At 45.3% G+C, this 14,980-nt stretch overlaps 1 protein-coding gene across 2 annotated transcripts in view; it reads right to left on the minus strand.

Moving 5' to 3' along the window:
* The window catches only part of DOCK8 (dedicator of cytokinesis 8), a 219,317-nt gene that overhangs the window by 69,855 nt on the left and 134,482 nt on the right, over window positions 1-14,980 (minus strand). For both annotated transcript variants that reach the window (XM_081802802.1, XM_081802803.1), the window contains 6 exons: window positions 11,971-12,066; window positions 11,074-11,308; window positions 8,540-8,704; window positions 6,688-6,860; window positions 3,961-4,056; window positions 359-454 (listed from right to left, as the gene is read on the minus strand). In XM_081802802.1, the coding sequence (XP_081658928.1) occupies window positions 359-454; window positions 3,961-4,056; window positions 6,688-6,860; window positions 8,540-8,704; window positions 11,074-11,308; window positions 11,971-12,066 (861 nt within the window). The remainder of the gene's footprint in view (window positions 1-358; window positions 455-3,960; window positions 4,057-6,687; window positions 6,861-8,539; window positions 8,705-11,073; window positions 11,309-11,970; window positions 12,067-14,980) is intronic.

Genomic DNA, 14,980 nt, shown 5'->3' on the forward strand with positions numbered 1-14,980 from the left:
ACTGACATGATCTGTTTTAAAAGAGTCGGCAGCCCTGTGCAGAATGGACGGACCAGAACAAAAAGAAATGCAGGCGGGTGAAAGAGGAAGTGATTACAAGAAGCGCCAGGTGGGGAGCAGGGAAGATGAGGAGAAGCCGGAGGCTGGAGGTATGTTTTCAAGGCAGCATCAACAAGAACGAGTGGAAGTGGGGCAGAGGAGTGAGGCAGAGTTGGATTTTAAAGACCCATCCCAGGTTTTCAGTGGGAGCAACTCGGGGGATAAAACGTCAGTTCCTAAGAGGGGGACAACTTCACTGCCTTTCTGCAATGTGCCTCATGCCTTGCTGAGCACAGACACAAACAGGCCAGAATCTCACCAGAAGCTCAAAGAAGAACCAGGCGTACTTGAAGACGGTTTCTCTCACCATCCCGGTGCTGACCACCATCTGCAGGGCGAGCTCCTCATGGAAATGCTGGATGACAAGGACAAAAACCAGTCTGAGATGGAAGGTGCTTTCTATACCCACACCCCTTCTCTTTTGAACCAACTGTTAGTTCCTGACACGGGTGTCCCAGGTGTCCCAGACCACAGGTGGATGGCAAAATCAATGCCGAGGTTACTTGAGATGGAGGACCTTCCAGGTGGGTCGGAGAAGGTTGGTGGTGGCGGTATCAAGTAAGACAGCTAGGTCTGAAGGAATGGCCTCTGCCTGGGGGTGACTCTGCATTCTGGGGTAGTGGGTCAGAACTGGGACCGTTATTTTCACCTCGAACCCTGCTGCAAACCCTCTGTGTGACCACGGGCAAGCCATTCCTCTCTCTACTCTCCATTTTCTCATCCGTAAAATCTGCTGGCTGGTAGCAGTGGTGGTCAAAATGGAACATGCATCAGAATCCCCTGGGGGATCATGAAGACACACAGACTGCTGGGTCCGCCCCAGAGTTTCGGATTTGGATGTGGCAGATCCAGGACAGGGCCTGAGAATTCGCATTTCACACAAGTTCCCAGGTGTTGGTGACAAGCTGCTGGTCCAGGGACCTCAATTAGAGAACCAATGTCTTGGTGATATCTAAACTGCCTTCCAGATAGGATGATTTTTGTTTTTATAATACCACTATGGCACTGTGGGAAATGTGATGGGTTGGGCTTAATGAGCAGATCCTCTGCATTAGATAGTGGTAGCAGCCTGAACTCATGCTTCTCAATGCCCTCTGTGCCAGGGTCAGATGCTGGAAGATTCCTCAGCTCTGCTTTATGTCTATACTTCCCTTCAAGTTATCCAACTGCTCGAGAGCAAATGTAGCAGATGGTGACTTTTGCATCTTTTGTACATTTCCCATTCCCGGGTTTATGTGGCTACTTAATACTCTTGACAACAGCTTTGCTGGGGAACAAGTTCAAGACTAAAGGTAGGGCAGGGGCGCCTGGGTGGCTCAGTCGTTAAGCGTCTGCCTTCGGCTCAGGTCATGATCCCAGGGTCCTGGAATCAAGCCCCGCATCGGGCTCCCTGCTTGGTGGGAAGCCTGCTTCTCCCTCTCCCACTCCCCCTGCTTGTGTTCCCTCTCTCACTGTGTCTCTCTCTGTCAAACAAATAAAATCTTTAAAAAAAAAAAAAAAAAAAAGACTAAAGGTAGGGCAATCAATTCATCTCAGTTTGCCTGAGACTGTCTCGATCTGAAAACAGAAAAGTCCAGCATCCCAGGGAGCCCTTGGTCCTGGGCAAACAGGGATGTGTGGCCACCTTAACTAACGGCAAAAATGATGTCTGGGTATTTTCTCTGGATTTCATTAATCTGGTGACCATAAAACCTAGAATAAATACAGATGAACTAATTGATTATTGTTCTGTGGGTAAGAGAGCTGAAACTATTTGAACATCCTAATACCACACCCTAAGGTCCTACCATATATGGCAGTTAAATTTCAAACTCAACCCCTAAAACAAAAATTGATTATAGCAAAGATTGTCCTTGATACATCTTCAAGGTACTGACCCTGTACGGCGTGCATACAACTCAATTTACCGTCTTATGTACATTAAAATTTGAGTTACTAAGCTATACCAAAAGGACACAAATGGAAAATCTATGTGCAGGTCTCTGGGCATTTTAACTATTTATAGCCTCACCCGGTTAATGGTGATGAATGCAAAATGCTTAGGTGTTTCAGCATGTCAGGAGGTTCACCTTCCTTCTGCCAGGTGAGTCAAACCTTTATAATCTTAGTACACGGAAAAGCATTTGCTGTTCAGAGCCATCCACGAAGCTCACCCACCTGGGAGCAGCATGAGGCACGGAATGTTAATCTAGCAGGTGGTCTAAGTGGGCAGATGATGTAAGTCAGCTACACCTGGATCTTGCCGGTGTAGGAAAGATTCGCTCCACTAGCTTCAAAGGTAACCTCTGGAAAATAGGTCAGTTTGACTGCCAGAGTCTTAGAGATTAGAGGAGGATAAGCTGCTTCTTAAAGTAATTTATGTTGCTTACCAGGCAACATTGTTACAAGAACACCTTGCTCCGGAGGTTACAGGAGAGAGCCAAGCAGCTAAATCCTTTTTTGCTGATCTATTGAAGAAACACACTGTCTAAACTTCCCTCTGAAATGAAATGATTCTCTTTTAGGCATTGAGATGGCCAGGAACAAAGTCAAAACACGGCAACGGCAAAGCCAAACATGCCTGCTTGCCTGAAGGAGGCGAGGCTGTAGGCAAACCATGCTTTAAAAAGAAGGTCGAATGGTACATGTAACCAGTCCCTGCAAAGCCCAAAGCTGAGTTTTAGGGTAAGTGAAAAATTATTTTCAGCACCTTGCCCTATCTTCTTTCACTTCTTTTAAAATTAACCCTGTACCTCTCCCCAGACATATGGTGCCCGGATTACTGAGAAGTCTGCACCCTCAGGCCCTGCCAGGGCCCCCCCACGCTTGATCTTTCCCTCCCTTGGTGCCAAGCAAGCTGAGCTGAGGCTCATTCCCTCCTGGCATGTTTAATAAACATTCCCTGTTGTGTCAGCTGTTGCAAATGGCTTCCTGTGTTATCCTTCCAATCAGCATATTTACATTTTAATAAGGGTCTTGAAAGACACTCAAGACCTTAACTTCAGTCACTACTCTAATGGAGCAATACTTGAGAGTCTGGCAGAGAAAAAACTTAAGGGAGACAGTCCCGCCCCTCAAACCACACAGGCTGTGACTATGACTGAAGAATTCTGTTATTATCAGATGTTGTGGTGGGCAGCTCGCAAAGTCTCTCAACTCCTAAGTAAAGCTGATTAGAATGAATTTTGAGGAAAGCTTTTCATGTCATCTGATAAGAGTATTGAAATAAGGGCGACTGGGTGGCTCAGTTGGTTAAGCAACTGCCTTCAGCTCAGGTCATGATCCTGGAGTCCCGGGATCGAGTCCCGCATCGGGCTCCCTGCTCGGCGGGGAGTCTCCTTCTCCCTCTGATCCTCTCCCTCTCATGCTTTCTGTCTCCCATTCTCTCTCAGATAAATAAATAAAATCTTTAAAAAAAAAAAAAAGAGTATTGAAATAAATGATACCTAATTATTGTCACGCACTTTTGTTGAGGATGAACTGTCCCCAGCTCATCTTCTACTGAAAAAGAAACTAAGGCAGGTGTTCTCAAACCATCATCCCTGGATGAGCATCCCCTGGGAACTTGTCAGAAATGCAAATTCTCGGGCCCCACTTCAGAGCTACTGAATCAGAAACTCTGGGGGTAGGGTCCAGCCATCAGTTTTAACAAGCCCTCCAGGGACTTCGGATGTATGGTAAGCTGGAGAACCCTTGAATAGGAATCAATTGGTCAAAAAATGAATGACATGGGACAGAACTACAAAAGTGTGTGTGTGTGTGTGTGTGTGTGTGTGTGTGTGTGGAGGGGGGAGCGAGGCAGGAGAGCACTTTGATGGTGTCTGTTATCAATCACAGCAAGAAGACACAAGCAAATTATCCTCACACTGCCCCACTCAGTACCTTTTTGCTGGCTGGCCTTGGGGCTGCAGTCGAACTGGGAACATCATTATTGCCTGAGCAATAGTAGGACATCCGACTGCAGGTGCGATCAGCACTCTGAAATACACAAACCATGACTCATCAGTCCACCGACAGCGGTTCACTTAAAAGATGAGCCAGCGGTCTGGAACTCACAACCTCAGAATTCATTTTTCATATGTTTCTTACTTTTTTTTCTGGTTACAAAGGTAAAACAATTGTCACAAATAAATACAAAACAAAGCAAAGAATGTGAAATCAAACCTCATTCTACTTGCTCCTGAGACAATCACTGTTAGTAGTTTAGTGTGTAGACCAACCCAGAGTTAAAACCTACTTAGGAACAGGGGGTGCTGAAGTCCCTTGGATATTCTGACTTTATTGGGGTAGCACCAAAAAAAAAAAAAAAAAAAAGTGTGGAAACAGCGCCTCTCTGTGGGCTAGGATGGTACTGTCACAGGCTCCTAAATACTATATTTAAAAAATTGTCAAAAACCACTGTGGACAAATGTTCTCCCCCTGCTACACAACAATTAGAAAATTCTTAACCCAATCCACATAGAAATTTAATATTTTCACTTTTATTAAATGATATCATAACGATCAAGGCTGTCAATGATAGAGGCAGGCCAACTGTCCCCTGGGCAATCAGAAAATGCTAATGCTTAAAGGGACCTTACACGAGGTCGGACTGTGCTGTGTTGGCAAATGTTTAACAACCAGCTCTTGGGGGGAGGAGCTGATTTACAGCATTTGCCTATTTCTGTACCTTAAATGCTTTTGTCATGGCAGATTGCAAGTTCACATGACATCACTGAACACGGTGTTGGGAAGACACGTACACCAGCAAATCATTATGGAGTATTTCCACCATACAGCTACTAGAGACACAAATAACCTCAAGAACACAGAAAAGAGTAATGTGTAATAAAATATCGAGGAAGGGCTGGTGTTTGAGTACTATCTTTTTAAAGTAGAATAATTTTGGATTTATGGACAAGTTGCAAAGGTGGTCCAGAGTTCTTGCACGCCCTTCTTCACCCAGTTCCTCTTGATGTTAGTATCTTACATCACTCTGGTACCTTTGTCAAAACTAAGAAATTAACATTGGCTCCTTACTAGCAACTAAACCACAGATGCGGATTTCACCAGGTTTTCCAGTGATGTCCACTTTCAGCCTCAAGATATAATCCAAGATACCATGTTGCATTTAGATTATTTTTTATTTAGTATAACTTATTTGTTATTTATATAATGTCATTTTTTAGTAGTATCTAATAACTGGCTCAGAAAATGCCAGAAAATTTGAACAATCGGCTCTCAGAAACTGGTAGGAGCCCACTCCAGCCCAGCCCTGGATTGATTTTGTAAGTCAGAAAAGGTGGCATAGGAACAATTTATATGGTGCACATCGAGATTGTCAGAATCTCTAGTGGATCCATAGATGATCCTTAAGTTCACCCAGGGTCCAGAAACTCTACAGAGATGAGGAACAGAAGGCCCAAGGGAGGAGTGGACTCCCCCATAACCACAAGGCTGGGTGGTGGTGGAGTCCAGACCCAACCCCGGTCTCCAAATTCCTTTTTCTCACAACATACTGTCTCAAGTGCGTGGATTTTGTAAGAGAAATTATGTCGAAACCTAGAGAGTTTGATTTATCATAATCAGGGGTAATGATACTAGTTGAAAAACTTAGCCATGCAGGCCATGGATAACTGGAAAGAAAATTCAGATGAAGAATTCATGGTAGCTTTGTGGAAAAACAAACAAAAGCCACTGAATTATACACTTAGAAGGGTAAGTTTTATGGTGTGTGGTTATATCACAGGCTCGGAAAACATTTTCAAATGAGACACACTTTACAAAATATCTGACTCCTCAAAAGTGTCAAGGTCATCAAAAGCGAGGGGACTCTACGAAATTGTTACAACCAAGAGGAAACTAAGGAGACAGGACTACAAAATATAATGTGGTATCCTGGCTGGGATCCTGGAACAGAAAAAGGACATTAGGGAAAAACTGAAGAAATCTGAATAAAATATGAACTTTAGTTAAGAATGATCACAGACCAATATTAGTTCATGAATTGTGACAAATGTACCATTCTAATGTAAAATGTTAACAGAGAGAGACTAGGTATGACATATACAGAAACTTTCTGTACTCTAGTCGCAGTAATTCTGTAAATCTGCAACTGTTATAAAATAAAAAGAAATTATCAAGAGAAAGCAAAGAATTCATGGAAGGAAAACAGTATAGCCCAAGTCATCAACCATCTCAGGATCTGTTTCTGTTTATAAAACCTGGCTTTGCTCTTGGGAATTATTATAAGGGATAATTAATCTGTGGATGTTAATGAATGTAAAGGGCAGATATTTAAAAAATAAATAAAAATGTTTGATGTTCTAGTCATCAAAAAAAAAAAAAAAGTTAAAGCTACATTGTTTCCCTTGAAAATAGATTCCATGTGGCTCAATCAGCTCTAAAAACTTCCCACCAGCGTCACTAACTAACTGAGCAGATCTTCAATGCCAGTCTTGCCTCTGCTTCTTTCCAGAATGGTCTCGATCATTTCAAAAGCTGAAGCATGACAACATGTGACCAGCAGAGCTTTGGTACTGGTGGTGGTCCATTTTGTGTTGTTTCTCCAAGTTTTCGTTAAAACTAAAAAAGCTCACGTCCCTTTCCCCGCGAAGGCATCCTCCTTACCTTTGAAGACATGATGCTCTTCACTTCCTCGTCTGCCGCAGAGTGAGTCCCCGCGAGGTCTGGATTACTGCTGCTCATCACCCGGGCCTGCAGCAGCTTCGAACTCACGGCAGCAGCAGACGTGCGTCCGTATGTGTGGTAGCGCGGGTCAGGGAGGGCAGTAGCGGCACCACCTGCACTCCACCAGGTACGGACATGCCAACAGAAAGGGGATCCGAGTCACTTACTGTGCTTGGAAGGGAACTGGAGAGGGACAGGGTGGAGAGTGGAATGAAAACCCACTTGATTAGATCTTGGAATTAGGGTCTTATTATCAAATGCCTAGGGGAGGTCAGAGGGGCATTGCTTTGGGGGTAAGTAGGGCGTGAGGCAGCAGGGAGCGGTGAGGACTGTGGTAAACTGGAAACATGCGCCTCATCCAAAGGCAGAGGCTGCTACTGAGCTTCAGCCTATTATTGCGACGGGGAAACAGCCCCCGGGGTCACAAGAGCTTTTGCTTGCTCCAGACAAGCTGGAAATGGGAACTTTAAAATTTATTAATATTTAAAATAAGACAACTTTATAAGTCATGCAAGATCTTCTGAGATAGGAGAATCCAAGGAAGCATCTGCACCCCATGAGGATAAGTATATATTACATATCGTTGTTCATTTTTAACTACATCTATGTCTTCCAAAGCGAGTATGCACGTCTATGAGATATTACCAGTATCTTTAAAAACTCAATCGAAATTATAGGTTTACTGGGGCACCTGGGTGGCTCAGTCCATTAAGCATCTGCCTTTGGCTCAGGTCATGATCCCAGGGTCTTGGGTTCGAGCTCGGAACCTCGAAACCCTGCTCAGCGGGGAGTCTGCTCCTTCCTCTCCCTCTGCAGCCCCCACTCCTGCTCACTCTCTCTTACTCTCTCTCACTCTCTCAAATAAATAAAATCTTTTTAAAAAAAATTACAGGTTTACTTGTAATGAGGCTGCATGGTCTAATAAAAATGGCAAGTTTCTTCATTAGGACCTGGAATTTTGTAAACTTGTTGATGCTACTTTTTACATCCTGCTGACCAGAAGTACCGGTTGAGTATGACCCTGAACATAATTGGGAAGAGTGGAGAAATGCATTATTATTACTTCAAAAGTTTAGTTTGGGGGAAATGAGGAAAGGGATTTATCTTTTCACAATGAAAACTTTAGGAACCGGTGCTCACCACTACTATCGGGTATTTATTGTTTTTCTTTGTCATTATTATCCTAGCATCCTAGACACCTGTTGTCACTTCTCCATTTTTGAAAATAAAAGATCCTCACCTGAAAACAAATTACCCACTGGGTAAAGACCAGTGAGGGGTTATCACAGAGGCAGAAAAAAATAAGTGCTTCGGGTATAAAAAGAGGGAGGGAGGGGGTGCCTGGGTGGCTCAGTTAAGTGTCCAACTCTTGATTTCGGCTCAGGTCATGATCACAGGATCCTGGGATGGAGCTCTGGGTGTTGGGCTCCATGCTTAGCAGGGAGTCTGCTTGAGATTCTTTCCCTTTCTGTCTGCCCCTCCCCATGCTCATGAGCTCTGTCTCTCTAAAATAAATCAATCAATCTTAAAAAAAAAAAGAGGGAGGGAGGCAGGAAGCAAGTTGGAAAAAAAAAAGAAAACGAGAAATAAATTTTTAATTTCAGCATCCACGTAAGTTTTGTATCATTGATACAAAATAAATTAAAAATTAATAAAATCAACTTTAACCGAAAAAAATAAAATTCAAATATAAAATTTAACTTTGGGCTTTTTATTACATTTTGAATGACGGGGCAGCGGGGTGGGGGCAGGGGCCTGCCCGCCAGGCGTCCGCAGCTGGGGGCCACGCTACCTGACTTGGGTGGGTCCCTCGGCGGCTCTGGCAGGCGGAAGACGTAATGCACGTAGGAGGCCAACAGGCAGTTCCTCCCGTGCTGGTCCTTGGCCAGGTCCTTGCTGTTGTGCAGACTGTTGGCTATGGCCACCACGGACTCAAACGCAAACTGGGAGAAGTTGGCTGAGGAACCGAGAGAAAAATGGGCGGCCTCACAATTGGTCCCGAATGAACCCGAGCTAGAATGTTCTCTGGGGCAGCGTCCAGGAGTCCTCACAGCTGACCCGCTGAACCAGGCTGGGCACAACGAGGGCCAGGGCAGGGTGAGTGGTTGTAGTGACTTACTGCTTACTGCAAACCACTTCACCTCTCCTCCTTCGTCTGCCTCCTCTGGCCAGCACTGTGGGTCTTCACCACAAAGACAGGAGACCATCTAGGCAACCCCCCTCTCCACCGTGCCTGCAACCTGGGTGCTACTCAGTGGGACCTGCCCTGATGTGAGTACCATCACCTGGGAGCCTGTTAGAAATGCAGACTCTCAGACCCCCCAGACCTACTGAAGTCAGAATCCGCATTTCACAAGATGCCCCGGTGATTCTGACACGCACTCCCGTTTGAGATGTGCCGTCGCACCATGTAGACTCTTGGCGTGCAGGTTAATCTAAAAAAGTAGGTATAGGGCGCCTGGGTGGCTCAGTCAGTTAAGTGGCTGCCTTCCGCTCAGGTCATGATCTTAGGGTCCTGGGATCGAGCCCTGCATCGGGCTTCCTGCTCAGCAGGGAGTCTGCTTCTCCCTCTGTCCCTCCCCACTGCTCATGCTCTCTCTCTCTCTCTCTTTCAAATAAAAGAAAAAAATCTTACAAAAAATAAAAATGTAGGTGTATCATGCCATTCTCCAAAGTGGGTCCACACAAAACTATTGATTCACTGTGTACGGTCTTGTTCAGGAGCTCCCGGCCCTCCATGGTTTGGCTCCACCCTCGTTACCCAACCTTGTACCCATTCCTGCTCAAATTCAACTTCCTTTAAAATGAGGCAATTGTTCTGTCCCCATCACATGTCTGCTCTGTCTTAGCTCTGCAATTTTTCTCACGCTGTTGTCCTCAGCTGGAAAGCCCTCTGTGCTCCCTCCAGCAAAATCCCATCAACCCTTCACCGCTGGGCACCATCCCGCCTCCTCCACGAAGCCTCGGACAGCACTCGGTACCCGGCTTCAGGGACGCCAAGACTCAGAGTTCTTTGGCTGTTCCCGGTGGTAACCTCTGTCTCTCTGAGCAGGCTTCCAGCCTTCGGGGCTGAGGCGCATTTCTCCCACCTTCTTATCTCCCTCCTGTGACGACCATAGTTCCTGACAGATAGGTTCTGAATAAATGCTTATATGCTAAGTGCCTCTACCTACTCGGCCTGCTTTCTCCCCGTGACAGGTGGCAACTTGCTACAAAGCAGCAGCTCAAAACCTAGGAATGAACACTTTGTCTATTGCACAGGTCTGTGGGCAATCGCTGGAACATACAAAGCAGGGTGCACATATGTGGGCACATTGGAAGGAACGTGGGAGGCAGGAGCTTGCCACTCTGCAGGAATCTAGCTGGAGAGGCAAGGGCTTCACATAGGAGATGCTGGCCTGCAGCACAGGATAACCTTATCTGTGGCGCCACGAGAGATATGTCCCAGGACACAGCGTGAACGGGGGATTCGGAGGTCCTCTTCTTCCCTGGCTCTGAAAGCTGCCCAGTGTGTGCCAGGCTCTGAGTTCATCACTCCCTCCCCACCCATTCATGTGCCACAACCCCACTGTGTGATTCACTTCTTTTCTGACACTCCCAGGAACCCCTTCTGCTCTGAATCGGACACCCCAGGAGTCTTATACATTGTACTTGGTGTTCATTTGTTCCAAGTAAGCCTTTAAAATATACTCTCAGACAGGAAGTCTGTATGAGGGGCTGCCAGGGGCTGAGGGGAAGGGTGAATGGGGAGTGGCTGCCAAGGCGCATGGGTTTCATTTCGGGCTAATGAAAATCTTCTGGAATTGGATACCAGGATAGTTGCACAACCGTGTGAATGTGCTAAAAGCCAATGAATCGTATGCTTTAGTGAATTTTACGGTATGCATATTATGTCTCAATAAAAAAAAGTGATCCCACTGAATTTCAATTTAGACAGTTCCTTTGCTTCCATTTAATACGACTTGTCTCACTTCCTTAAAACATTATATCTCCTTGCTGGTCAAGAAAACAAAAATATTTCAGAGGTCAAATAAATCCATCAATTACCAGGAATGGAATTTGAACGATCACCTCTAATCATTCAATACATCTATTTTTAAAAACTGTAATTTTAAGCATCCTATATTAATATGGTTTTTATTTTAACGTCCAGGAAATCTAAAAAAAAAAAAAAAATTATCACTGGTCTTGGCTTCCCTTGGACTCACATCATCAATAGAAAGGAAAATCCCATTGTCCCTGTTCTCAGGATTTCTGGAAAATCATGTGTCCTACAAGGCGCTGCCTGCCCCTCCTGCCTCCCCCCCAGCCCCGTGGGCCTCCCACCTGTCTGGCCGGCGATGACCATGGGCTGCACGGACAGCTGGAAGAGCTTGTCCAGCACCAGATGCAGGAAGAGCACCAGGGGCTCCAAGCGGGAGGAGTTCAGGCAGATGAGGCTGAGCTTTAGCTCATGCTCCAATGAGGTCTCGCTGATCTTCTGGTCCAGCACGCGGATGGGGAAGGTCACCTGGCTCTCCAGGGAGTGGCAGAGGGTGAAGAACTTCTCCAGGTGGTTGTCCTAGGAAGACAGACGGCAGGCCTCCTGGGGCTGACCCCATCCACACTCACCAGTGGATGCATGAGCACAGATAGCTCTTCACGGGTGGAGTCTCAGGTCTGGGTTTCAGACCAAGGCTATAAACAGCTCTATAGAGCAGTGGGCACAAAACAGAATCTCTTGATGACTAGTAACTGAAGAAAACAGAATTTGGCCTCTGATCTGGTTTGTGGGCAGAGGCGAGTACACCTGGTTAAACACACAGCCAAAAAGGGATCTGAGCAGATGTAAAGTGAGGACGGTGGCAAGAAAAGGAAGGAACAGAGAATTGGGGGGAGGGGAAGCTTGGAGAAATGGCGGAATGACAGAGGGAAGTGAGACACCAGCAGGAAAAGGTTGCACATGGAGCCCCTCACATGGTTTCTCAGCCCAAAGTGCAGATACTGCGTTCCTTCACCTAGGCGCTCGACATTTTTCGGAGGTCTCTCCCTTTAAACAACCAGTAAAACCTGAACAGGTCTGTATGCCTCCAAAAAGAACTAAAGGTGATTTTTTGTTTTATCCATGCATGAAGACTCTCACTGATCTTTTATTGGACCATCCACAGAGGTTTCTCTGCTGCACCCCCTTCTTCCTCAGGAGCCCTCTGACTCTGATTTGAAGAGGACGCTGATGTTCCTTACCTGGGTGTGAACAGAAGAAACAGCTTGCACTTCAATGTTAAATACTCCCTTATGTCCTTCAGCCCACTTAATGGGAGGATTCTGTAAAGGGACTTTCTGTGTTAAAGAAAGAAAAAAAAAAAAAAAAACCGATTAGCAACTCAATCCCCCCTTCTGGTTACTGACAAGCTGAGCGAGGCAGCTTGAGTGTAAATGTCAGGGTTATACAGATATCTCCCTCCCTGGAAGCCTGATAGAACTAGCCTTGGAGTTAGGGGTCCCACACTCAGGTTAAGTTCTTCACTGAACTAGTTATTGTCATTTTGACAAGTCCAATTAACTCTCATTTCCTTACCCCAAAAGAAGGGGTCTGAAGTGAGTGATCTATTTTAAGCTCCCATCCAGCATAGATGACCCTGGATTCTAGGGATTGGAATAAAGTAATATTGCAGTGATTTCCCTGTTAATTAGGAATGTCAACACAAAGTGTAGAATATCTTATGACACATGAAATTTTAATGCTTTCAAGGGCCTACAGTTACTTTGCCTGTTAACAAAATGTTTCCAAAGAGCAGGCCCACTAGGTTCCTGCATTAATTACTCAAAATGACTCTTCTATACCATTTATATATCAACAGTCCTGCAGTCCTTAGGGACCATTTCTTCCCTTAAATTCCCCAGAATCAGCATTCTCTAGAAACCTCAACATACAGCACTGAGAGAGAATGGCCTAGCCTGACCCAGTCACGGGAGTGTGGGCATCTCTTGCATTCTAGTGGAAGGAAGCACGCTGTACTTGCAAGAGTAGGATGTATGCATGGGGTGTGGACTTTTGGAACTATCCATGACAGAGTCACAAACTGGGCCCCAAAGCTGGATCCAGCCTACAGACAAGTTCAGTGTGGCCCAGTGTTGGAAACATTTTGAATTAGTTGCCAACATTTGAAAGTCAAGAAATTTCACATGAAAGCTTGCTTTATGTTTTAAGATTTTTTTACTTATTTGAGGGAGAGAGAGAGCGAGCGAGTAGGGAGAGGGGCAGAGGGAGAGAGAGAATCTCAAGCAGACTCCATACTGAACATGGAGCCTGATGTAGGGCTCGATCTCATGACCCTGAGATCATGACCTGAGCCGAAATCAAGAGTTAGACGCTCAACCAACTGAGTCACCCAGGTGCCCCCAAAGCTTGCTTTTCTAACTTCCTTTGAGAACTGGAAGATACGAAGACATGGGCCTGCATCCCAGCGTGGTGGGATATGACCCTCGACAGGCAGACTATCTCCAGCGTGAACACATTCCACCAGGACTCAGCACTCACAATGTTGCTCCCCTGACCCCTGGGGTCACCAGAGTTTACCACCTATAATCTAAAGTAGCGCTGTCCGCTACAAATATTACATGAGCCATATATGTCACTTGAAATCTATTGGTAGTCACTTTTCAAAAATTGAAAAGGAACATGCAATAATACTTTTAATACTGTTTCGTTTAGCCCAATATAGCCTAAAGATTATCGATACAATATATAATCAATATAAAAAACTATACATGAGATATTTTACATTATTTTTTCCCACTAAGTCTTTGATAGCAGGGTTGTATTTTATACTTACAGCACATATCAGTTTGAACTAGCCACTTTCAGTAACCACATGTGGCTAGTGGACAGTGCGGGTGAAGCTAAGGGTATGTCTATGAAGGTGGCATAGTGCAGGAAGTAAAAAGGAACTAATATAAGGAAATTACTTTAAGCACTGAGTTTGTTGCTTGCTATGCGTTATCTCATTTAGTGTCCACAGCAACCTTACAGGCTGGTATGGGTTCAGTTCATTACTGAGACTCAGAGGGTAAGCAGCTCCCCCATGTTCTCACAGCTAGGGAGTGGTAGCATCTGGATTTTGGATCCAGATGTGTCTGTCTCCAAAAACCCACGTTTGTCTTGCAGCATTAAGAAAATAACTGGGCATTCTAGGAAATCAGAATGTGCAGCTTGATGATGAAAAGGTGGTTTTCAGGGCTTCGGCAAGGGGCCACATGTCCAAATCATAGAGTCATCAGGGAACGTCTGTGAACATACTCAGGTTGATCTCAGGTGGTTTTGAGGCGAGTGGTTTCGGTGGGAAGCCAGGCATGTGCCTGTAGCCCAGAGCAAGGGAAGCTTCCCTCTCTAGGGGAAAAAAAGCAAATATGACAATAACTGAATAGCTTGGGGATGATAGATGGATAGTCAGAGTGGAGAAGAAAGCTGACTCTAAAAGTTGGAACAAACTCCAAATTCCTGGGAAATCCTTCAACTTGAAAATTGCAAGGAAAACAAGAGATAAAGTTGGGAGGGGGAGTCCTACAGATAAAGAGTCTTACAAGACATGTCAACCAACAGCAATGTGTGAATCTTATTTGGATCCTGATTCAAACAAACAACTGTAAAAAAAAATGACACTGGGGGCACCTGAGTGGCTCAGTCAGTTGAGCATCTGCCTTCGGCTCAGGTCATGAACTCAGGGTCCTGGGATCGAGTCCCACATCAGGCTCCCTGCTCAGCGGGGGTCTGCTTCTCCCTTTGTGCTTTCTCTCTCTCGCAAATGAATAATTGAAATCTTTAAAAAAAAATGACATTGATGAGATAATTGGAAATTTGATCACTGAATGGATATTTGAAGATAAGGGAATTATTAAGGTATGACAATGGCATTGTGATGGTTAAAAAAAAGAGCCCTTATCTTTTAAGATAATTTAAAAATAGTTATAAATGAAATGATACGATGTCTGGGATGTGCTTCAAAATCATACTTATTGATGCAAACCTGCAGCAAGCCGAGCGAGAAGCATGAGAGCTGGTACAGAGCTGGTGCTGCGGGGGTGAGCAGCAGAGAGTCCTCAGGGCCCCCTTAAATGGGTGGATTGCAGCAGAGTTTGGGTGAGCAAGAGGCAGTGCAGGAAACGGGGGGAAGGAAAGACTCCTGACGTTGGCATCTTTAGAGGAATAAAGGTAACCAAGTGCAGAGGGCCACAACTGACCCAGAGGAGAAAC

Source organism: Leptonychotes weddellii, chromosome 14 (genome assembly GCF_054177405.1).
Source record: "Leptonychotes weddellii isolate Sample4059 chromosome 14, ASM5417740v2, whole genome shotgun sequence".
In the NCBI taxonomy this organism is placed as follows: Eukaryota; Metazoa; Chordata; class Mammalia; order Carnivora; family Phocidae; genus Leptonychotes; species Leptonychotes weddellii.